Source organism: Miniopterus schreibersii (assembly GCF_964146895.1).
Source record: "Miniopterus schreibersii genome assembly, chromosome: 15".
In the NCBI taxonomy this organism is placed as follows: domain Eukaryota; kingdom Metazoa; phylum Chordata; class Mammalia; order Chiroptera; family Miniopteridae; genus Miniopterus; species Miniopterus schreibersii.
The window spans coordinates 594409-619307 of NC_138115.1; the positions used below are offsets into that span (position 1 = coordinate 594409).

At 35.4% G+C, this 24899-nt stretch overlaps 1 protein-coding gene across 2 annotated transcripts in view; it reads right to left on the minus strand.

Annotated features, from left to right (window-relative positions):
- The window catches only part of PPP4R2 (protein phosphatase 4 regulatory subunit 2), a 72005-nt gene that overhangs the window by 6686 nt on the left and 40420 nt on the right, over nt 1-24899 (minus strand). For both annotated transcript variants that reach the window (XM_081159395.1, XM_081159394.1), the window contains exon 3: nt 15325-15495. In XM_081159395.1, coding sequence (XP_081015521.1) covers nt 15325-15495 — 171 coding nt within the window. The remainder of the gene's footprint in view (nt 1-15324; nt 15496-24899) is intronic.

The following is a 24899-nucleotide window of genomic DNA, read 5'->3' on the forward strand; positions in this document are numbered from 1 at the left end:
ACCAAATACTTCAACCATAATCGAATTTTCACTTGACCAAAACAAATGCAAAACTGACCTAAGCTGGAACTAAAATCATTTTATAAATATAAAAAGTTTTGATCTCACATACTATCAGCATTCCTCAGAATTACGATTTGAACAGCAAATAGCATCAGATAAAACAAATGAAGCTAAGAAGTACAAAATAAACTCCAGACTTTAGTATTTGCCATAAAAATCTATTCTTATAAAGAAAATTACAAAGTCTCAAATTAACAGTTAACGTTCAAACAGTTCTTTATTGTTTACAGGCAATCTGACACAATACTCTTCCCCCACTACCCAAGATAAAGGAGCTAATAATATTGCCAGGATTCAAACCCACTTTCTGTAACTTCAAATCCCATGTCCTGCTTTCCTCTATACCACACAGGATGTAAAATTGTAAGTTTATTTTCTGATCGGACAAACTAAGTTCTCATATTCTTAGCTTCAATACTATTATTTGAGGGAGCAAGAATCAATCTTTTCTAAAGTAGCATCAAACATAAAGTCAGAAAACTATCATTCTACCAAAAGACTGAACACTAACAACAAAAGATGAAATGCTTCTGATATCACAAATATTCAGAAATAGCCAGGAATACAGAACTTCTTTGATGTTCATCATGACTGCTATAGAAAATTCTTTAAGGTTTCTGAAAAAAGAATATTCTTTTCCTTTGATTTTGAAAATCTATTTAGAGCAAAATATCGTCAAAACTAAGAATCTTTAAAATGGAAAAAAAGCACAAAACACACCAACATTAATAATGAAACAGTAAGCTTACACGTTTTGTTCATTTTATAAAAACACGTAATTGAAAACCTATAGCTAATACACTAAACTATAACTCCATTTTAAAAACAAACATTTCCCCAAGCTACATATTTAATAAACATCAGTTTCAAAACTGCCTGTTCTTATCTCATAATTGAAAGCTTCTAAAGGGCAGGATCTCTTCACATATGTTATGGCCAATATATAACTTATTTCTATACATACACATTTTAAATGCACTACATGATTTCAGAGTATAGTGGTATACCTGAATCTTAGCTCCTCTTCTAGATCACTACTCTTCAAATCTCTCTCTCTCTCTCTCTCTCTCACTCACACACACACACACCCCTCCACCTCAACGACCACCTGCTGTTATTTCCTCACTGAATATTTCATAGTGATACTGTAATTAAAAGTTTATATATTATTCAAAAATAAAAATAGCACCCCATGTTAAGAATTTTTAAAAACTTAACTGACAGCCCGGCTGGGCGTGGCTCAGTGGTTGAGCGTCGACCTAGGATCCAGGCGATCGGGGTTCGGTTCCCGGTGGGGGCACATGCCCGGGTTGCGGGCTGCAGCAGATCAATGACTCTCTAATCATTGGTGTTTCTGTCTCTCTCTCTCCCTCCCCTTTTCCTAATAAAAAAAAAAAACTTAACTGACAAATACTTAAACAGATAATATCTAGTTATGTTTTTCCTCCAACTAAATTTTTCACACACCAAAAACTAATACTTTCTCTTAAAATAAGCTTTAAAAGAGGAATACTTTATTTATTTATTTTTAAATATATCTTTATTGATTTCAGAGAGGAAAGGAGAGGGAGAGAGAGATACAAACATCAATGATGAGAGAGTCATTGATCAAGCCCGCAACCGGGGCATGTGCCCTGACCGGGAATTGAACTGCGATTGCCTGGATCCTAGGTCGCCTGGATCCTAGGTCGACGCTCAACCGCTGAGCTATGCCCGGCCGGGCAAGAGGAATACTTTTAAACTCCCTGCTTAACACTGTTTACATTAAATGCTTGGCTAATTTTTTTTGGAGTGTAAATAAAACTGCAGCTAATTATGAACAATTTATGTTTTGGTGAGTATCATTACTGCTTTCAGGGGAAAAATGTACATTATCTTTGCATAGGAATGTCAGCAATAATAGCCTATGATAAAATAAGTTTACATTCTGAAGACACTATCAGGAGCTTTTAAAGTCATTTTTCCAAGTGCCCAAGAGAGGACACTAAAATGTCATGTAACACTTGAACAGGCCAATACATTATTTACTTGCAAATAACCGTATCCATCGGAAATTTTAACATTATAATTTTGACAATTGCACTAAAAGGTCTCTTTACATACAGTTAATACTTTCAAACAACTATGAGGGCCTACTATAAGCTAGAAAAACTTACTAGCCAAGCAGATAGATGTGTAAATAACTACAATAATAAAAGGTAATAATATGTACACAGTGCTATGAAAGAATAAAATGCATGCCAGAGAAGCAAGCATGAACCTGGGAACACTTAATCTGAGGTAGGTCTTTAAAAGGAGGCGTAAGAATAAACCAGATAAACAAATCGAAAATGAATGCTTGGTACAACTATAGGAAAGATTTGGTTTCTGTTACTCTTCCATCAGACATAGCACACAAAATAATTTACTCTATCTCCTGAAAATATTACGGCTTTTCTCAATAAAATTGACTAGGCTAAATTAAGACACATGTGCAAAAAGGAAAAAGAGCAAAAAAGGACGTGACTCACTCTTCATGAAAAATATGAACCAGAATCTCTAAATTTGGGTAAAGGGGGAAGGATGTTCATTAGAAAAGGTATACTGTAAAATAAGTAACTTAGTAGAAAAATATCTTGGGTTATTTCAAATAAAATGCATTCAGTTTACTCTGCAATATATTATTACCTTTTTTTTGCCCGCCACATTGTAAGATTAAAAACTAAAGAGTATTTAAAGAACTGAAAAAAATTTTTTTAAAGGACATGACTAGCCAGCATTAAAAAAATGAAAGAGAAAAAAAAGCCTACAAAGTCACACACATACCCATTCAAAAAGAACAGGTCCTTTCAAATGGCATTACTCAGAAAGGCTACAGAAAACTACCAACCAGTCCTCTTTTAATGTACAAATTACAAGAAAATTATTATCTCCTATCTTACAGGTTCAAAAAAATATACTAGCTAAAAGAACATATATGTATAGCCATGGACACAGACAACAGTGTGGTGAAGGCCAGAGGGCTGGTGGGGCAGGGGTTGGGTGGAGGTGGGCAAAGAGAGGGAAGGGGAGGACATCTGCAATAGTGTCAACAATAAAATAATATATATACTGGCTAGCTGACTGGGAGACCTTGCCAAGTTGAATTTACCTGTCTTAAATCATCATTTGTATCAGGAAAACAGGGATTCTGAAAGCACATTGCTCACATGATGATCATGATAATTAAATATGACATACTTAACAGTACCTAAAATATTTTATGAAGCATTCAATAAATCTTAGTTCCTATCATCCCTCTGATCCCATTTACTATTTAATGGAGAATGGAGGAAGGCACAAATGCTCCAAAAACCAACTACAGAGGAACAAAACCAAAATTATATCTGTTTTTAAAAATATTCCTTTTAATTCCAAGGAAAGCAATTAATCCTTACTAAATAAGATTACACATTTTACATTAGTTACCTATCTTAATTTGACTGCAATCTGTCCCTGTTTACTGATTGAAAAAAAAGAACAATTCCTGGATACCTAAAAGCTATGGAAATTCAAATACCAGCACTACTGATCATCTGAGAAATACATCTAAGCATAAATTAACAACCCAATGATATTTTTTAAAAGAAATTTTGAACAGTAAGGATAAGCTCTAAAGGAGTAATTTCCTATTTTTTTAAAAAGTGCATTCCATTCGGAGTCTAAGATAAAAAATCCAGATAATTGACTACCTTACCTCTATGTATATAATAAGCAACTTTCCTCATGAAAAAGATAAATACAAAATATAACGAAGAGGTCATTAGAGTAAAAAGCTAGAGATAATCAATAAGTCAGACATCTTTATTTAAGAAAAAGACTAAAATAGCCAATTCACTTTTGTTTTATTCATAGACATTTTACTATGTCTTTATTTACTATTATTAATGGTCACATTCGTACAGTGCTTTAGTTAACAGAATTACTTAAGTGAGACCTGAACTATTTAGGTGAAAACTAATTTACATATCTCACAATTATAGGCTGGATGGGTTCAGTTTTGTTTCTTCTGAAGTCCCAAAAAAGATAGAAATGCCACTGGTTTTCTGTAATATTGTCTTTACTTAAAACAATAGGTTTTTTCTATACTGCCTTTATTTAACATGTAGGTAAATATACATATACATAAATCTTCATATACATATTTTATACCTTAGATCAAATGCCAGAAATTCTGAGATTAAAAATGTCACTGTGAAATGACAATAAAAAATTAAAATAATAAGACTCTTTCAATAACAGTAAGTAACCCTAAACTAGTATCTCTACCATTTTCCATTCCAAAATAAATCTCTAGCAATTGTCAATATACCACAAGACAAGATGGGGAAGGAGGGAGTAATGAGGAAATTAAATTATTCTGATTCTCAATTAGTTATGCTAATAGAAAGAAAGGGAGTAAAGAAAAATAAACACATTTTAACTACTAGAATAAATATGCTCAACAATGACACAATTTTTAAAAATGTGAAAACTCTATTTTTCCAAACAAATCAAGCAGCAGAAACTCCAGCAAGCACTAAAATAGGTCAGGGGACTAAGAGAACAAAGTAACAAAAAAGGCTAGAACCCATTCTCTCATCCCTGAATAATCTTAAACTGTAAAGCAAATACAAAATTAAAAAATTGAGTATGTGTTTTTTATCTACAAGCCAGATTTAAGAGTATAAAAATCTCATATATGACTTTTAAAAGGAGTGTGAAGAGGTTCTGAAGCATATATTTGTGCACACACATAAAACAATCAGGAGAAAGTTTTTGAGACTAAGCAAAATCTGATTAATCCTATATATTAAAGTAACTTTAAAGAAGAAATTCAAAAGTCAGAAAGACTATCATGCCAAAAGGTAAGCACCCCTCATTGTGACTATGCCTGCCTTAGAGATGATGTAAACAAAGGTTTTTAGGCAAAGCCATGTTAATATTTTAGTCAACTACCCAAAATAAGTAAAATTTTCTGCTTATTTTAGAGAGGTCTAGCAACATTGTCAGAGGGACAAGACTTAATTAATTTACTTTTACATTCATTAATTCTTTCAGTCTCAGTAATTTAGAGGACAATTTTTTTAAAACCTCTAGGAATGTAAGTTAGATTTTCTCTACCTCTCAACACTCCTTTGTGTACCATTATAGGACTGAACTACTAGCTAGCCATTGCTAAATTACATTCATGGTGTCCATGATAGAAGATTTTAAAAAGTGGCCCTGGTTTGACTAAACAAGCCCATATACCCTTCTTGTTCATTATAATCCCAAACAGAGGGCCTAAAGGGTAACAAATGTTTTAACTGGCCATTCCATTAAGTTTTAATTTTGTTTACTTTTTGGTGTTTTCTCACCTAAAAAAAAAAAAAGTAACTTCAGTTCTGGAGAGTAGCTATAATCCATCCTCTCCTATAAAATTTTAAAGTTCAAAGGTAATCTTAAAAGGAATAACTAAATTTTTTTAAAAATAAAGGACTTATGCACTCAGCTGTGTAAGTCTATCTACCCCTCCCCATTAAGCCAAATGTGGATATAGAAGTGTGCCTTCATTCCTTCCTATTATTCATTCACTACTTGTTTGCAAACCTCCCATGTTTAAGCATTCATTGTTCCAGGCCTTGTTTGGAAAAGATGTTACCCCTGCTTTCTAGAATCTTATAGTTCAGGAAATCAAGAAAACATTTAAGTGGACAATTTCCACTTCAAAGAGGAAAAACTTATAAGATGACAATATACAAAAATAATTTTAGAAAATGGATAATCTTTTTTCATGTCCAAATACCAAAAAAACTTTATACAGTTTTTACTAATTAAAAACAAAAAAGCAAAACAACAAAACGAACTTGCCAATTAGGAAATCAACCAAAAGAAAAAAAAGGGTATGAAACTGAAATTAATAAGTCAATAAGGACATAAAAGATATTCAATTTCAGTTGCAATCTAAGAAACAAATCCACGCATATACACGCTAAAATAATTAAGAATTACACTATCTGCACTCGTACACATGGAAGCATAAACGAACATATTTGTGAGGTCAATTTGGCAGTACCAGTGAAAATTTTAAGTGTGTATACACTAGCAATTCCATTTCTACAAATTAAAAAAAAGCAACAATAAATCTATACATATAATCAATACATGACCTTCATCAACACAAGAAGGTATGTACCAGGATGCTCATAAGCACTTATGCTTATAAGCACTGCTGGTAACAGCCAAAAAATAAACATCTGCCACCAATGGGGACAGGGCAAACGAATTATAAACCTGTTCATATAATAGAAAGTAATGCAGCCATTTCAAATAAATAGACAAAAGAGAGAGCTGTAAATGGACTGATAGAGGTTTCAAAGCTCTTCTAAGAGGCAAACACAACTAGCATCTAGCATGATCCTACTCTGATTCTTTTATGTACTCCTATTGTTACAGGATAGTGAGAAGTTAGGAAAATTCCAGGGTAAGAGGAAGAGAGAAACAGACAAAAAAAATTAAACAAGGCCAAACATGCAGCCAGTGTGCTGCAAAACCTTATCTTGAGAACAAATGGCTCTCCTCACTAACCAAAAAATGCAGGAAAGGAGGGGGAGTTTTAATGCCTCTTCTCCTCAACCAGGGTATACACAGTATAAATCACCCTGGAACTGCTAAGGCAGGAGGAGGGAAGAGGGAAAGAAAGGAGAGATTTATCTCAAAGCAGTTGTTTTGGGCAATGAGAGAAGAGGGAGTGTTCACTTGAATTTAAACAGTGAAGTGAGTAGTCTTGGGGCCTATCAAGACAAAATCGCCAGGTATTTCTCATAAATTCTAGCAAAGCCATAACAAAGTAAAAGGGGAGACCTTAAGAGTTAATCTGTACCGATATTCGGCAGAGGAATTTTTAAACCTGAACACAGAAGGGTTTATAACCCCTTGAACACCCACTAGGCTCACTCCTCAGGTTAGCTGAGCGAGCCAGTCTGTGCCTTATAGGTCAGATGTATTTTGATAAATCTGCTTGCCTTTCTTAATTTACTTTTTAAATAAATTGGCTTTACTACAACACTGCTGTCACTTGTTTGAATTAATTTCTATGAGACTGACACGAAACAAGGAGGGGATATCCCTCTCCAATCAGGGGCTGATAACAACCTTTTCTAGTGTTTGAGGTACCTATAAAACTGACATTTGGGGATTTTTTTAAAACTGTGAACACATATTACTTTGTAATTCAAAATATAATCTATTACAAATAGCAAGAGTAGTATACTAAAAAGGACAAACCCTCAAACTTGTTGAAAATGAACAAAATACTACTTCTAACCACCATGATTTAAAAAAAAATGTTTTTATTGATTTCAGAGAGAGGAAGGGAGAGGGAGAGACACACAGAGACATTAATGATGACTCATTGATCAGCGGCGTCCTGCACATTCCCTACTGGGAATCAAGCCCAAAATGGGGGCATGTGCCTTGACCAGGAATCAAACCCTCATCTCCTGGTTTATGGGTTGATAATCACTGAGCCACGTCGGCTGGGCTACCGACCACTCTTAGCAAATTTTTTTTAAAGCAACAAATTTATATTCAAAACATGAAAATAAAATTGAAAAAAATATAGACATGTTTCAATGTACCGATATGTGATATTACAATAGAGGCAAAACAAGGTAAATTAAAAATACTAACATATCACTGATAAAGATTGGATTATGCCTCATTAGAAAAAATGATTCCTAAACTGTCATTCTAAATATTAAATTTAAAAAATAAGTACAAAATACTTATGATTCGAAGATGAAAAATGTTTTAAAAGCAATTGTTTAAGTATGCTTAGGCATTTAATGATTGTTCAAGTAATTTTAACAAATTACACTTAGATTAATTTAATAGTCAACATATATCAGTGTCTAGTACAACTTAATTTGAAAGAATTGAAAGTGGTATTACTAATTCAGAATCACAAATAAGTAAGCTTAAAATTCACAAAGGAGTGGTATAATCTGAACTGCTTCATCTCAACTCATATTTAAATGGTAGCCATAATTTACTGAAATATGAATCACCATAATTCCTAATGTCTACTTATCTATGCACTATGTAGAAATATCCCCAAGCATTCTTTTCTATTTTATATTATTTTTCAAATTTATCTTTATTGTTGAAAGTATTACAGATGTCCTCCTTTGCTGCCCCCATTCATTCCCCTTTGCCCAGCATCCACCTGCCCCCGAAGAGGCCTTCCCCATACTATTCTCTGAGTCCATAGGTTATGCATATATGCAAACAAGTTCATTATTAATCTCTCCCCACTACACTCCTGACCTCCGCCTTCTCTCTGAGATTCCTCAGTCCATTTCTTTGTCAATCTACTTTGTTCATTAGATTCCACATGAGTGAGATCATGCTACATTGTCTTTCTCTGCCTGGCTTATTTCGCTTCAAAATACTTTCCAGGTCCCTCCATGCTGTCCCAAAGGGTACAAGATCCTCCTTCTTAACAGCTGAATAGTATTCCATGGTGTAAATATCCCACAGCCTTTTTATCCACTCATCTACTGACGGGCACTTGGGCTGTTTCAAGATCTTAGCTATTATAAATTGCACTGCTATGAACATAGGGGTGCATGAATTCTTTCTGGTTGGGGTTTTGGGTTTCTTAGGATATGTTCCCAGAATGGGGATTACTGGGTCAAATGGCAGTTTCTTTTTTAAATTTTTTGAAGAAACTCCATACTGTTTTCATAGTGGCTGCACCAGTCTGCATTCCCACCAGCAGTGTACTAGGGTTCCCTTTTCTCCACACCCTCGCCAGCACTTGTTTGTTGATTTGTTGATGGAGCCATTCTGACAGGTGTGAGGCAGTATCTTGATGTTTTAATTTGCATCTCTCTGATGATTAGTAACTTCGAGCATTTTTTCATGTCTCTTGGCCATCTGTATGTCCTCTTTGGCAAAGTGTTTATTTAGGTCCTTTGCCCATTTTTAATTGGATTGTTTGGCTTCCTTTTAACTGTATGAGTTCTATATATATATATATTTTTGATATTAATCCCTTATGAGATGTATCATTGGCAAATAATGTTCTCCCATACAGTAGGCTTCCTTTTTTTAAAAAATTTATTTTTATTGTTGAAAGTTTTACAGATCTCCCTCTCCCCCACCACCCTCTTAACCCCCTCCACCTTTTCGTTTTGTTGATGGTTTCTTTCACTGTGCAGAAGCTTTATATTTTGATGTAGTCCCATTTGTTTATTTTCTCTTTTGTTTCCCTTGCCCTAGGAAATATATCAGCAAACATATTGCTACAGGTTGTTGCAAAGAGATAGAAGATATAAATAAGTGGAAGAATATACTGTGTTCATGGATCAGAAGAAACAACATCATTAAAATGACTATACTAACCCACAAAGCAATCTACTGGTTCAATGCAATCCCTATTAAAATACCAAAGGCATATGTCACAGATCTAGAACAAGTAATCCAAAACTTTATATGGAACCAAAAAAAGACTCTGAATAGCCACAGCAGTCTTGAGAAAAAGAACAAAGTTGGAGGGATCACAATACAGATAGCAAGCTATATTACAAAGGCAGCACTGTAATCAAAACAGCCTGGTACTCGCACAAGAACAGGCATACAGATATGTGGAACAAAACTGAGAACCCCAAGTATTCTTATCTTGAACACATTTCATTTAGTATTAAATCTTATGCAAAGTACTTCTAATACATAGCATGTGGCTTCTTCTGGGTATGTACATAAAAAAATTAGTATCAGTAAGAAAATATATGTTTGACAAAGGAGGCAAGAACATACAATGAAGTAAAGACAGTCTTCTCAATAAATGGTGTTGGGATAACTGGACAGATACATGCAAAAAAATGAAACCAGACCACCAACTTACACCATACACAAAAATACACTCAAAATGAGTAAAATACATAAATGTGTGTTGTGAAACCATAAAAATCCTAGAAGAAAACGTAGGCAGCAAAATCTCAGACATCTCTTGTAGCAATATGTTTGCTGATACATCTCCTAAGGCAAGAGAAATAAAGAAAAAAAGAAAGATATGGACTACATCAAACTAAAAACTTCTCCACAGTGAAAGAAACTATCAACAAAATGAAAAGGGAGCTCACTATATGGGAGAACATATTTGCCAATCATATATCTGATAAGAAGTTAATATCCAAAATATATAAAGAACTCATACAACTTAACAAAAGGAAGACAAACAATCCAGTTAAAAAACGGGCAAAGGACCTGAATGAACACTTCTCCCAAGAGGACATACAGATGGACAAGAGACATATGAAAAAATGCTCAAAGTCAATAATTATCAGAGATGCAAATTAAAACCACAATTAGGTAGCACTTCACATCTATAAGAATGGCTGCCATCAACAAATCATGAAATGAAATGTGCTGGCGAGGGTGTGGAGCAAAGGGGACCCTAGTATACTGATGGTGGGAATGCAGACTGGTACAGCCACTGTGGAAAATAGCAGGAAGGTTCCTCAAAAAATTAAAAATGGAGCTGCCTTTTGACTCAGTGATCCCACTTCTAGGAATATATCCTAAGAATCCTAAAAACCAATCAGAAAGAATATATGCACCCCTATGTTCATAGCAGCACAGTTTACAATAGCTAAGATCTGGAAACAGCCCAAGTGCCCATCAGTAGATGAGTGGATAAAAAGCTGTGGGACATTCACACCATGGAATATTATGCAGCTGTAAAAAAGGAGGACATCTTACCCTTTGAGACATCATGAAGGGACTTGGGGAGCATTATGGTAAGTGAAATAAGCCAGTCAGAGAAAGTCAAGTACCACATGATCTCACTCATATGTGGAATCTAATGAACAAAATAAACTGATGAACAAAATAGGTCCACAGACATAGAAGCATGGAGCAGACTGAGGGATCTCAGAGGGAAGGGGAGGGTGGGAAGAGATTAACCAAAGAACTTACATGCACATATGCCTAAGCCATGGACACAGACAAACAGGGTGGTGAAGGCCTGGGGTGGGGGCAGGGGTAGAGTGGGGGGATCAATGGGGGGAAAAAAGAGGGACATCTGTAATAATTTCAACAATAAAGATAAATTGTAAAAAAATAAGATAAAGCTGAAATTTCTCTCCCTTCTTCCAATACAGTGCTTTAGGAACAAACCTGAAATCAAAGCATAAGGATTTGATATTTTAATCGAAACTCCTAAACTTAAAAACAAGGGAACATGGAATACAACAAAGGGTTAATTGAATTACACTATCTGTTGGAAATCTCATGTCATTAAATAGAAGAAGAAAAGAATGAGACTATTATGCTAACTAAAAATACAAGTGAAACCCCGTCAACAAAATCTGTCCCTAAATATGAACTTACAGTTAACAGATCCACGATTCACTAAGTTTGCTATTGTCACTCCACACTCTAATTTGTCAATGCCTAACTGAATGCTAAGCTATCCAACTTCACAAATACTTTCCTTCAATAAAGGAAACCCTAAAAACACAGTACCGAAATGAAAGTATTTAAAATGACACAGAATGAGACACAGCAACATTTTTTAAAGATCAGTTTTATTATAGTGCAGAGTATCTTTTCAAGTGCAATGTTTTACAAAGGGCTAAAAAGGTTACTTGTTGGGGACAAAAGGGGAACTCCAAAAAATTTTAAAATAAAAAGTCACTATGTAGAATACTTAACATAAAAACTGTTAATTTTCATTTTTTAAAAAAGTGACATCTCAATGGTGTATAGGTTCTATACAAAGTATAAAGATTTATAACACCAAATATAAAATGCAAGTAAAAACCATTAAAATATTTTGTTTGGTTGTCATACCCATTTAAATTCTGAATGCCACTGATCCCAATTAAGGCAGTTCAAATTTAAAAAAATTTTTAAAAAGCTACGGGATCATTTGAGACCTTTGTCCCAGGCATATGTCATCAGTTTGGCTCAAGTAAACTCTTACAAAAACTCTCTACAGGTTTGGATGTTTACGTCATTTACTTGGTGTAGTCGGCAGGATTCTGAAGAAGGACCACCCTGCAGACCCGGACCCTGTGCTGGGTAAAAGCAAGGGCCCACTGTGCCCCACCAGCTCCCTGCTTGACATCGGGTGAACTCGGGTGAGTCTTCTCTTGGAATTCTGGGCCTCCTTGCTTTAAGTAGCAGGCCATGACTTTATTTGAGCTTAGAAAATCCTCGAGGTGGAGAAGGGTTGAGATAACTGAGGGAAAGGAAAAAAACGGGTTGCTGCTTTTAATTGGATTGCTTACTGAGAGTATGAACAAAATCTTTGCTGGTTAAATGAGAGAATGAACTCTCCTTTAGCTCCGAAAAAGGACACTTGCTTCCCCAACCTGAATAGCCAAAGGGGTGACAATAGTTGTTCAGATCCCCGAATCTGGAGTGGAGGAGATGGGTACCAGGGGACATCCAGTACAGCCTATCCTGGAGAAGCCAGCCCCCAGGAAAAGGGCAGGCAGGGCACACTGAAATGGGTGCACCCTGAGAAAGGGGCCCATGCCTTGGGAAGCATTCAGGTTCTGGAGGCATCTGGTAAGCTCTTGATGGCCCTTGCTTGAGTATTCTTAGGTGACTAAGAATCTTTGTGGTGTTGCCTGAGTAAAAATGTTCTAAACAGTGGAAAGCAGTCCTATAGGGATATCCATCAAATCTGGCTCCTGGAGATGTGCATGTAAGGACTTTTTCTCTAGAAGTTTGTTCAAACTCTACAGATCTCAAAATTAATGGGAAATCATGCCTCCCAGGCTAACAAGGCCCATGACAGTCAGCCTCTCATTAATACTAAGATAGCCAAGTTGAGGATCCTTTTATACTTCTAAAATAATTTTTGCATGTACAATTAGAAAAAGGTAGCTCTAAAATTAGGCAGAGAGAAAGGAAAGCCTATTTACTTGGTCTCTTGAAGCTTCCAAAAGGATTTAGATAAATGGATAAATTTATGTCTTTTAGGTGTCAACCCAATTCTTTAGGTATTAAAAACTCAGATGATCATTTGGAACTTGACTTGTCAAGGACAGACATAAATTACAAATGCCTCCAAATAAAATCTGAATCCAACAAGTTTTCTCTTTGTGCCTATCCATGTATGTCTATATATGTATGACATAAATGTGAAATTTCTACATCTAAATGGTATTGTTACAATTAACTGAAAGGCAAGTGCTTATAAGGATTGGGTACTTGAAAATTCTTAGAAATACAGAAATTCAAATGCTTTTTAAATTAAAATGAGATAGATGACAAAACACAGATCATGCTAGTTATAGAAAGATTAATCCTAAGATTAATCCTTGTAAATAAAAGCTAGCTTAAGTTTGTAGGTTTACATAAAACAGACATGTCTTTATTTTTACCTGGGCTATACAAAAGTTAAGTCTATGTTAATAACTGACTTTGAGGTCTATGAAATGTTTCTAGAGGTTACGCAATGTCTTAAATATATCTGCCAGTAAAACGCCTATGTTTCTAGAAGTTATAAAATGTATTCACATATCTGCCAAGCTAAAGAATGTTAATTGCTTACTTCTTAGTTTTCATTAGTTAAAATTTCAATATATGTAGAAATAACTTTGTGGTATTCCAGCAGGGTACCTGGAACACCTCAAAGGATTTTGTTTTTTATGTTAAATTGCATGGGAAAAGCAGCAATTAAAAAAAAAAAAAGAATAGTCAGGGCTGTGGGAAACCCAAGACGGCTGCTTGGTTCTTCTCTGCTCCCAAGCTTCCCACTTTTCAGTTTTTATGTTCCTTTATAGCATCAGAGTGCATTTAAGCTGAACTTACATGAAGGAACTTGTGAGCTGACATTACTGAAAGGAGACATCTTACACTGCTGCCAAGGTTTGATAGAATCATTTCAAGAAAATGCCAAGATGGTAGCTGCTTCCTTTCATAGTGAATTCCCAGGAGACACATACTTTAGATTATTATTTTTGGGAAGGACACCAAATAAAAGACACTCTCCAACCTGGTTAGAACGAAACTTATCAGGCACCTAAACACAAATGAACATTTACCCCTGCCTCTGACACTCTCCTCCACCTACAACAGACATCAGACTCCTCAAGGATGAGAAGCTGCTGACAGCAGAGGTAGAGAGCTATCCCAAAACACTGACAAGGCCTGATTGCTCACAGACTGTTGAACTCAGAATCCATTTTGTTTGATTGTCTTTACCTGTCTGCTAAGGATATTAGTCATAATAATAGTTATACTTGTTGAGTTTTTCTATATAGTCCAACTGTTTATGATTATTGAACATGTATAAAATAACTGTTAATCTTTTCATGGCTTATGTAAATGTTATACCAGATGACAAATTAATAAAAATGAGACAGATGACAAAACACAGATCATGCTAGTTATAGAAATGATTCAAAGTGGTATTTTTTTGTGATGAAGTTAGCCTTGAGACTGCCTTCCATTTACCTGTCCTTCCCTTTGGGGGAAAATTCAGCCTCAACTCAGAGCCCATGGCTATGACCCCATCCCCAACTGTCAACAGAACAATGTCCATCATGAGACTTCCTAAGAATGAGCCTTCCTAGAGCTGTGAGACCACATTATCAAACCAAAAGGTTGGTCATCCATGCATCCTTTGAATTGATTTATGAACAAATAGGGGAACTGTAGATGTAAAAGGGGTTCTACTGAAAGTAACCTCACAGGGTGATCTGATGATAAATTCCTAACTGGGTAGGTTCTGGTTGGTAATCCAGCCCCAGGCATAGCACTTCTTTACTAAAAGGCTTATCCTTGCCTTAAACAAGCCCTGTCCACAGTTTCTTTGCATGTGGCATAACATACCTTTGAAATGCCTCTTTTCAGACCTCTCCTTCTAAAAGGTAACTGCCCCTGAGAGAACAAATAATCCTAACTGTGCTGCAATTCAATCCCCACCTTGCTTTCTCCTATCTCCTCTAATCTTCCTCACTCCCCTTCTTAATTTTAAATGCATGGAAGAAACTGTAACACTCTTCTCAAATGCAGAGTGTTTGAGATCTTGCTTTCCAGTATATGTGGTCAGTTTGGCTCAAATAAACTCTTACAAAATTTTTTTTTAAAGCTGTAAATATTTTAAATACTTGTAAACTGAAAATAAGTAACTACTATATATGTCACTAGAGACACAGAACTTAGTCTCATGGATAATCAATTATCAAACCACCACATACATCAAAACTTAAAAAAAAAAAAAAAAAGCAAACCTTTAAAATAGCATTAAGTGCATACCCATTAAATCCCGTGACAATTTTCAGTATTCTTTCCTTCATTTCATCAAAGGGAATATATTCGACATTAGGGTTGGGTGGACCTCTTGGTTCAGGAGCTGATGTTCTGAAATCATCCATCACCTTCTCCAGTTTGAAAGTAAAATAGCCTTTAAACTGGGACCACTGAATCCTATAAGCAAAAAATTAAAAACATGTAATAACACGTAGCTTTACAATTCTTGAACACAAAGCACAAATACAGAATTTATCATCACCAATGGTACCAAAATGAAAACCTAATGAGTAAGAAAGCCTTTGTTCAGCAGTATGCACCATGCCTGATCAATCTGGCTCACAAGCTCCAACCTCGTTCCATCAATTTCTCCAACTCCTGACCCAAATGAAATCCAAATCCCTGATAAAAACTTTAAAAATTAACTATCTGTGCTATACCCTATTCTTAGCATTTTAACACATTATTTTGTTTTAATTCTATGCCACATAACAAATCTAACCAGGGAAGTGTAACTGCCTCCATTTAAAATAGGTTATTAGATATTTGCACAAATTCACATTATAATTTTCAGTGTATGAGTCAAAATGTCTTCATACTCTACGCTATAATGCTTATATAGACTAGTAAAGAATCCCCCCCCATCTGTTACATAACAAAATGTCACTGTGTTGACTTTTGGGGTGTTGGTGCAAAAGCAGCAGTGGGTAAAACTAATGACGCTTTACCCCAAATCAAGGCAGCAGTGCTCTCAGTAGCCATCAGTCCTCTTCACCAACAGAACCTCACAGTAAAACAGAAATAAACCTGTTTCACTGAAAGCTTAATAAAACAAATTTAATAATTTTATTAAATATTGCCTTTTGAATACACATCTTTTTACTATTCTGTGTAACGTGATGATAAGTACATACAAAGGACTTCTGCATATCAACACACTATTACCATTTCAAGAACAAAACAGTCGATTATTGCTGTGTGCTGAATTAACTATTTTTTATAAAATCATTTTTACTTGAAAGGACTGCAAACAATGCTTATTTAAACCAGGAGACATTTGGTAGAACTTTTCTCAAAAATAAATGGAATGAGTCTATCACTTCAAGATAAACAACTCAAGTATTTGTGGCCAATGATAAAACTGACACACAAAAAATTAAAGTCTAAAAATGTTTATTCATCACTATGAAGTTGGAAGGTTCCTGATACATTCCCAAAACATCAATCAGTGTTGATATAAAGGATACTGTGTGACACCAAAAGTAAATAAATAAAATAAATACATAAAAAAGCAAAGCACAGGCAACAAAATAAATTAAACTACATAAAAATAAAAAACTTATGTATGTCAAAGGACACTACCACCAAGAATAAAAAGGCAACCCACAGAATGGTAGAAAATATTCGTAAGTCATATATTTAATAGTGTTAATATCCACAATAAAGAACTATAACTCAACAGCAACAAAACCCCAAACAACCCAATTAAAATATGGGGAAAGTACTAGAATAAACATTTCTCCAAAAATGGCCAAAAAGCATATTGAAAGATGCCCAATACCACTAGTCATTACTGAAATTTATCAAAATCATAACAAGACAGAACTCTCCACATCTATTAGGTTGGCTGTTATCAAAAAAAAAAAAAAAAAAAAAAAAAAAAAAAAAAAGGAATAAACAAGTACTGACTGGCAAGGATGTAAAGAAAAGTGGAACACTCGTGCACTGCTGTTGGGAATGAGAAATGGTGCAGCCTCTGTGGAAAACAGTACAGGAGTTCCTCAAAAAAATAAAAAATCAAATGAAGTAATACCATATGATCCAGCAATCCCACTTCCACGGAGATACCCAAAAGATCTAAAAGCAGCTACCTCAGCACATACACGTACACCAATGTACACAGCAGTATTATTCACAATAGCCAAAAGGTGTAAACTACCTGAATGTCTACCACCAGATGAATGGATTAAAAATTGGTACATACATGCACAATGGAATATTATTCTGCCTTAAAAAGGAAGGAAATTTTGACACATGATGCAACTTGGATTAATCCTGAAGACAGACATAGGCTAAGTGAAATAAGCCAGACACAAATGAACAGGTATTTTATGCTTTCATTATATAATAGTCTAATTCAAAGAGAGAGAAAGCAGAAAGGCTCTGCCAGGGGCTGGGAAAAGGAAAGGGTAAAACATTACTGTTTGATTGGTTCTGAGTTTCCATTTGGGAAGATGAAAAAGGTCTGGAGGTGGATAGTGGTGATGATGGCTTTGGCACAAGATTGTGAATGTACTTAATGTCACTGAATATTTTACCCCAAATTAAGAAGTTTTTTTAAAAATGGGCAAGAGATTCAAACAGGCATATCTCTAAAGATGATGCTTAACAAATGCAAATAAAAACCCCAAGGAGATACCACTTCACTTCGCACCCACTACATGGCTGTCATCCAAAAGATGGACAGGAACAAGTGCTGGGAAGGATGTAGGGAAACTGCTGGAGGGAATGTAAAATGGTAAGGCAATTTCGAAAACAGTTTGGCAGTTCCTCAAAAACTGAAGCACAAAGTTGATACATGACCCAACAATTTCATGTATTAAATGAGTGAATTATATGACATGTAAAGCTTATTACTATTAAAAAATTAGGTGAGGATGACTATTAAAAGCTGTTCGCACAATTACTTTCTCTCTAGAAAGGGGAATATGCAGTTTACCAAGCAGAGGCAGCACATTATATTTTTTGAGATGCCTAATATTAATTTCTGATTAATATAAAATTGTCAGTGGTTACTAAAATTTATTTTTAAATTTCACTAGACTCCCATAGGCATTTAACTAATACTTAAACACACCATGGAAAGTTATCATTGACACAGGAATCTTGTACTTTTCATTTCATAAATTAAAAATTCTTCATGTAGTTTTAATCATCACCCTCTAAATCATAATCTGTCTTATGAATTAAGATTTCCACATACACAGTAACCACTTGCCAATCAACCTGTGACACCTCCTCCCGCCAAGACCCAATCAACTGGTGACACCTCCCCCCGCCAAAACCCATAATGGCCTGTGTATAAACACATACATGCACACACACATTAATGGAAATAGCCAGACAAGTAGCCCAGGTAAAGCAAACTGTGGGGAGCTTCAAAAACCCTATATTAAGTGATCAGACAGGCATTAAGTAGCATAAACAGAAACAATTTTATGAACACATTGTATTTTAAATTTCAAATATATCTAGTACAGTTACTCTAAATTAGATCCAAGACATTCAATTTAAGAGTTCCTACACCATGTATAGATTTTAAAAACACAGTTTTATAAAATGTAAAAGATAGCTTTTTGCTGCAACACAACTATTTAATAAAACAAAGCAAGAAAATGCTTCCCTGAAAATTATACAATTTGAGCACAAAAACAAGTGATGAGCAAATCAACTGAAAATTTGACAACAAAAATAATTTTCTCAGGAATGTACTTATTGGGTGAGTAGAAACCAGAAAAGAACAACAACAAAAAACCCCCTTATTTTCAACATGAAAATAAGCTTATTCTAAACAGATACTCATGAAACATTTTCAACTTTAGAATCAATTCTTCCACATTAAAAAAAAAAACCTCTCCAAAATACATACTCAGAATTTAAATCTACTTTGCTAGAATTAACTCAAGAATTTACTGAAATAATTTACCCATTAACTTTCTGTTCTATTTCCCATCGATTTTCCCCCTTTATGAAGTTTCTCCTCTAGGAAGGCAAAACAATTCCTATCACTATAATGAATATACCCTATTATAGAACCACAATGACCTTTCTTCTCCACAGGAACTCACAAGTCTACACTAAAACAAACATGTCTGCCTCACAATTCTCAGGTTAAAGGTACTTCTCAGAGGCTCAAGGGCAGAAAATCCATCCCATCATTTTCCCAGCTGGTTCTAAAAAACTTTAGTGGCCATCTTAACTTGTAGCCTTTCACAGTTCCAAATACTACTAAGGTTACTCTCTACCTAGCCTCATTGCTCTCCGCAAAAAATCTGTGTGAGAAGCTAATACAAGAGAGCATAACACAGAACAGCCCTACCACCTCCGAGGGATAGCAAATACAGCACCATTTGTAAATAACAAAGGGAAAACGGGAAGAACTAATGAATAAAAACAAAAAGAAATTTAATGAGGAAATCATTCATGCAAGGTGACAGGTTTATAAAACACAACCTTAGAAGGGCAGCTGAATCAGAAGACTTCAGTGACATAGAATTCAGTCTTAATTATGTGGCTACCATAAACAAAAACAAGTAAACTTAACCTGAATATTGAATTCAGTGTGTGAAAAACTGGCAAAAATAAGAACACACTGTGAACTACTTACACAAAATTATGACATTTTAAAGAACTAATTTTAAAATACAAATTATTAGCCCAGAAAACTTCTGTAACTGGGTCCTCAAACAAGAGAACATTCCTTTTGCATTATTATATCATATCATGTTATATCTTATTGATTAAATGAGCAAATATTAAAATATATTAGTGGAACAGAGAGCCTAGAAACAAACCTATACATAAATGGAAACTTGGTATATGAGAAAACACAGACCTACTCAGTAAGACTACTACAAAATTGTAATAAGAGTTTAAAAATAAAAGAGATATCTGTTTTTCCTTTTCTGGTTATATCAACAGTAGTAATTGTAAAAAAAAAAAGGACATACAAAAGATAGAAACATAATAAAAATGGCCCATAATCTGACCAGTGATCACCACTAATATACGTCTTAATGTATTTTTCACTAATCTTTATTCTATTTTTATTTACTTCAATTTGGCACCCCCGTTTAATATCCCTCAGTTTCTCCACCTTATACATGGGACAGACAGACTTTGAAGATTTTTTTAATTTGCAGCACATATGGTTGTACCATTTATTTAACAGCTACCATTAAAAAAAAATCTAGGGAGTGACATCAGAGGAATGGCTGTGTGAGTGGTCCCCTTGGTCTCTGCCCTTTAAGTTACAACAACCTGAACAGCCATAATTCAACAAAAGATTCCCTGCTCAACACACAAATATGTCTGATATATCCGTGTGTTGAAACATCAGAAGGTAGGAGAGTGGGAGCGTACAAGAGAGGAGAGAAGAGAAAAAGCTGAGATGATGCCTCGAAAATAGCCTGCAGCCTGGAGCTGGAGTTCAGATCTCACCTTCCAGTATCAGGAAAGGGGAGGAATCAGGCTGCCAGTCCACTCCTGTCAGCCAGCAGGAGTAGAGAGATACAGTGAATGTTCCAGTGGGAGTTGTCAGTAGGCACAGCACTGAACCCAGTGACCTGGGCAGAGACAGAGCACAGAAGTGCTGATCTGGTTGTCTGGCAACCACCATCTCCAGAGAGAAAAAAACAAAGCCACAGAGCCTGGCCCACTCCCCTTGCCCTCCCAGAGCTAGCAGCCAGGCCCCAGAAGCTGTAGCAGTGAGTGTCAGGTTGCAAAGGACATTATCCGCAAACCTGAGAACTAGAGCCACAGAAACATTTTTGCCCTGAGCAACAGGTGGGGATAATCCCAGGGTGGAGAAACAAAGGTGAGGCTGCTGAGCTATGCCAGTCACCACTGCTGTGAGAACAAAGCCACAAAAGGACCAGCCAGCCTCTCCCAGTTTACCCTGCCCCCACGCATTGCAGCTGCACTGGTGGCTGCCTCTGGTTGCAGGCGACAGTTTGGGATTTCACATTCCCCACAGGGGTGGTGCCCTAAAACCAAGGCAACCTGGTCACAGAGGAGATGCCCACCCCCCAACAGAATACAGGGCATTTTCTTTCACCCCTCCACCTCCAACCCCTACAATATCTGAGAAGCCTGAGCACTGCGAAAGAAACTAAAAAAATTTGTGTTTCATCAACACCGACTAGAAAACAAAAGCAAGACTTCTTTTCAACCTACTAGAGAAGTGTCACGCTCAAGGGGGAAAGAAAAAAAAAAAAAGGCATATCTCATTCCCTTAGATGCCTAGACAGAGAAGTAATATATCAAACACCATGGATAACCAAGAAAACAAGGCAGCACAGAAAATGAAAAACTGCCAGAAAGTAAACTCAAAGACTTAAAAAATATGTGATTTAAATTACAGAAAATTAAAGATTGCAGTTCTGAAACTCAGAGATGCAAGAAAACAGACAGTTCAATGAACCCAGAAATAAAATCAACAAACAAAATGAGTACTTTATCAAAGGAATAGGAACTTTTAAAAAACCAAATAGAAATTCTGGAAATGAAGAACTTAAAAGAGATAAAGAATGAGCTAGCAAGCTTAGGAAATAGAGATGACCAGATGGAAAAAAGAATTAGTGATATGGAAGACATATCTAGAAATGAGGTAGATGGAGGAAGAGACTTGAGAGTTTAAAAAAAATTAAAAAGAACTATCTGACTCCACCAGAAAGAGAAATATATGAATAACAGATATACCAGAAAGAGACAGAAAGGAAAAGAGAGCCTATTCAAACAAATAGTTGACAACAACTTCACAAATCTATGGAAAGAGCTAGATCCTCAAATTCAAGAAACAAACTGAACACCTAATTATCTCAACCCAAAGAGGCCTTCTTCTCTAAAGCACATTGTATTAAAGCTGTGAAATATTAATGACAAAAAAAATTCTTAAGGCAAACAGGGAAAATAAGACAGTTACCTATAAAGAAAACCCATTAGATTAACATCAGATTTCTTAGCAGAAGTCCTACAGAGGAGGAGAAAGTGAAATCAAATATTCAAACTACTGAAAGAGAGAAATTACCACCCAAAAATAATATATCCAGCAAAGATATCCCTTAGATATGAAGGAGAAATAAGACATTCCCAGACATACAGAAGCTAAAGGAATTCATCACCAGAAGACCTCAGTTACAGGAAATACTCAAGGGGGTTATTCTACTTAAAACAAAGAACTAAAGGATACAAAATTATGAATAAGAATTATGAACAGACAGAAGAAAGATATTACAACCCTTCTACAAAACCAGGGTACTATGTACTTAAGTATAACATAAAGGTTAAAGGAAGTAACACATTAAAAAGAGAATAGCTACTGTAATTCAGAAATGAACTCACAGTATAAATAAGATAATTTGTGACGACAAAATCATTAAAGGAAAGAGGTAAAGGTCAGAATTTGCAAAGTGAAATGGAGATAAGATACATTCAGGAAAAAAATGACTACTGTATTATATGAAACTTCCTTTTGCATAGACCTAACAGTAACCATACACACGCACACTCCAAAACTGAGGTGCATAACTTAAAAAAAACTTCAACCATATGCTGCCTTCAGTATACACATCTCACCTACAAAGACAAATATGAACTCAAAGTGAAAGGGTGGAAAATGATTCTCAAAGCAGATGGCATTCAAAGAAAAGCAGGTGTAGCCACTTATATCTGACAAAATAGATTTCAAGACAACAAAGGTAACCAGAGATAAAGATGGGATATTTTACAATGATAAAGGAGACACAATATCAAGAAGACACAAAACACTGAGATATATGCACCCAATCAGAGAACACCAAAATATATAAAGCAATTATTAACAGAACTAAAGGGAGAAACTGATAAAAACACAATCATAAATAGGGAACCTAAATACCCCATTGACAACTATAGATAGATCATCCAAACACAAAATCAATAAGGAAATATTGGCCTTAAAGGACACATTAGACCAAATGGGCCTAAGTGATATTTAGAGAGCCTTTCATCCTAGAACGGATTATATATTTTTCTCTAGTGCACACAGAACATTCTCAAGGATAGATCATACTCTGGGGCACAAAACTAACCTTAACAAATTTAAGAAGACTGAAATCTTATCAAATATGTTATCTGTGCTTTCAAATTTGAAATGAACTGCAAAAAGCAAGTGGAAAAAACCCCACAAATATGTGGAGATTAAACGACATGCTACCAAAAAAATAAAAAAATAAAGCATCAAAAGATACATAGAGACAGATAAGAATGGCGATGCAACATATCAAAACTTTTGGGATGGCTTGGCCAGGCGTGGCTCAGCAGTTGAGCATTGACCTAGGATCCAGGAGATCAAGGTTCGATTCCTGGTCAGGGCACATGCCCGGGTTGTGGCCTCGATCCCCAGTCAGGGGTGTGCAGGAGGCAGCTGATCAATGACTCTCTCATCATTGATGTTTTTATCTCTCCCTCCCTCTCCCTTTCTCTCTCTGAAATCAATTTAAAAAAAAAAAAAAGCTTCTGCTCAGCAAAGGAAACCATCAACAAAATGAAAAGGCAGCATATGGAATGAGAGAAAATATTTTCAAACCATATATAGTTGCAAACCACGTATTCAATAAGAAGTTAATATTCAAAATCATACAGCTGAATAGCAAAAACAAAACAACCAAAAAGTGGGCAGATGATCTTAATGGACATTTTTCTAAAGAAAACATACAGATGGCCACAGATACATAAAAAGGTGCTGAACATCACTAATTACAGGGAAATTCAAGTCAAACTATGATGAAGTAACACCTCATTAGGTATTAGGATGGCAATTACGAAAAAGACAAGAGGATGTAGAGAATGGGAACCCTCTGTACACTGTGGGAATGTAAACTGGTACAGCGACTATGGAAAACAGCATAGAGGTTCCTCAAGAAAGTAGTAATAATAGAACTATATAATGCAGCAATCCCACTTTTGGGTATACATGTAAAGGAAAAAAAAACCATTATCTCAAAGAGGTAACTGTATTCCCATGTTCATTACAACACTGTTCACAACAGCCAAAGGAAACAGCCTGTGTCTCGCAAGGGAATGAACAGATCAAGAAAATGTAGTGTATACAATAGGTCCTCAAAAAACGGCATCTCATTCAACACTGTTTTGTTTTAACATTAATGAGATGCCATAGGAACTTACCTCTTGTTTTATATCAATTAGTCTATGGTAAAAATGGTTCATTAAAGGTCTTTTTGCCTAAAAGTGGCAGAGCCTGTAGACAACAGTGAGGACAATGTATGTACAATGGAATGTCGTTCACCCTTTAAAAATAAGGAAATCCTGTCAGTTGCAACATGAATGAACCAGGAGGGCATTATGCTAGGAGAAATGAGCCAAACAGAGAAAGACAATTACTGCACAGTATCATTTAAATGTGGCATCTTAAAAAGAGGAAAATGCTCGCCAGTGACTGCAGGGAGAAGAAATGGGGAGTTATTGCTGAATGGGTACAGAATTTCTGTTTGGGACGCTGTAAAAGTTCTGAAAATGGATAGTGGTAATGGTTGTACAACACTGTGAATGTAATTAATGCCACTGAACTGTACACTTAAACATAATTATATGTCAACTATATCTCAATAAGGTTGGACGGAAATAGTTAAAATAGTAATTTTATTTATGTTTTACCACAGTAAAAATAAAAATACCCAGAATTAAAAGGCATTATTTTCAAATAGAGAGAGCTCCCAAGGGTTGCTCAAAGTGTCCAACAGAAAGCTGACGGACAGACCGAAGAGCAATGCACATCATACTAAAATTGCTTAACTTTGGAA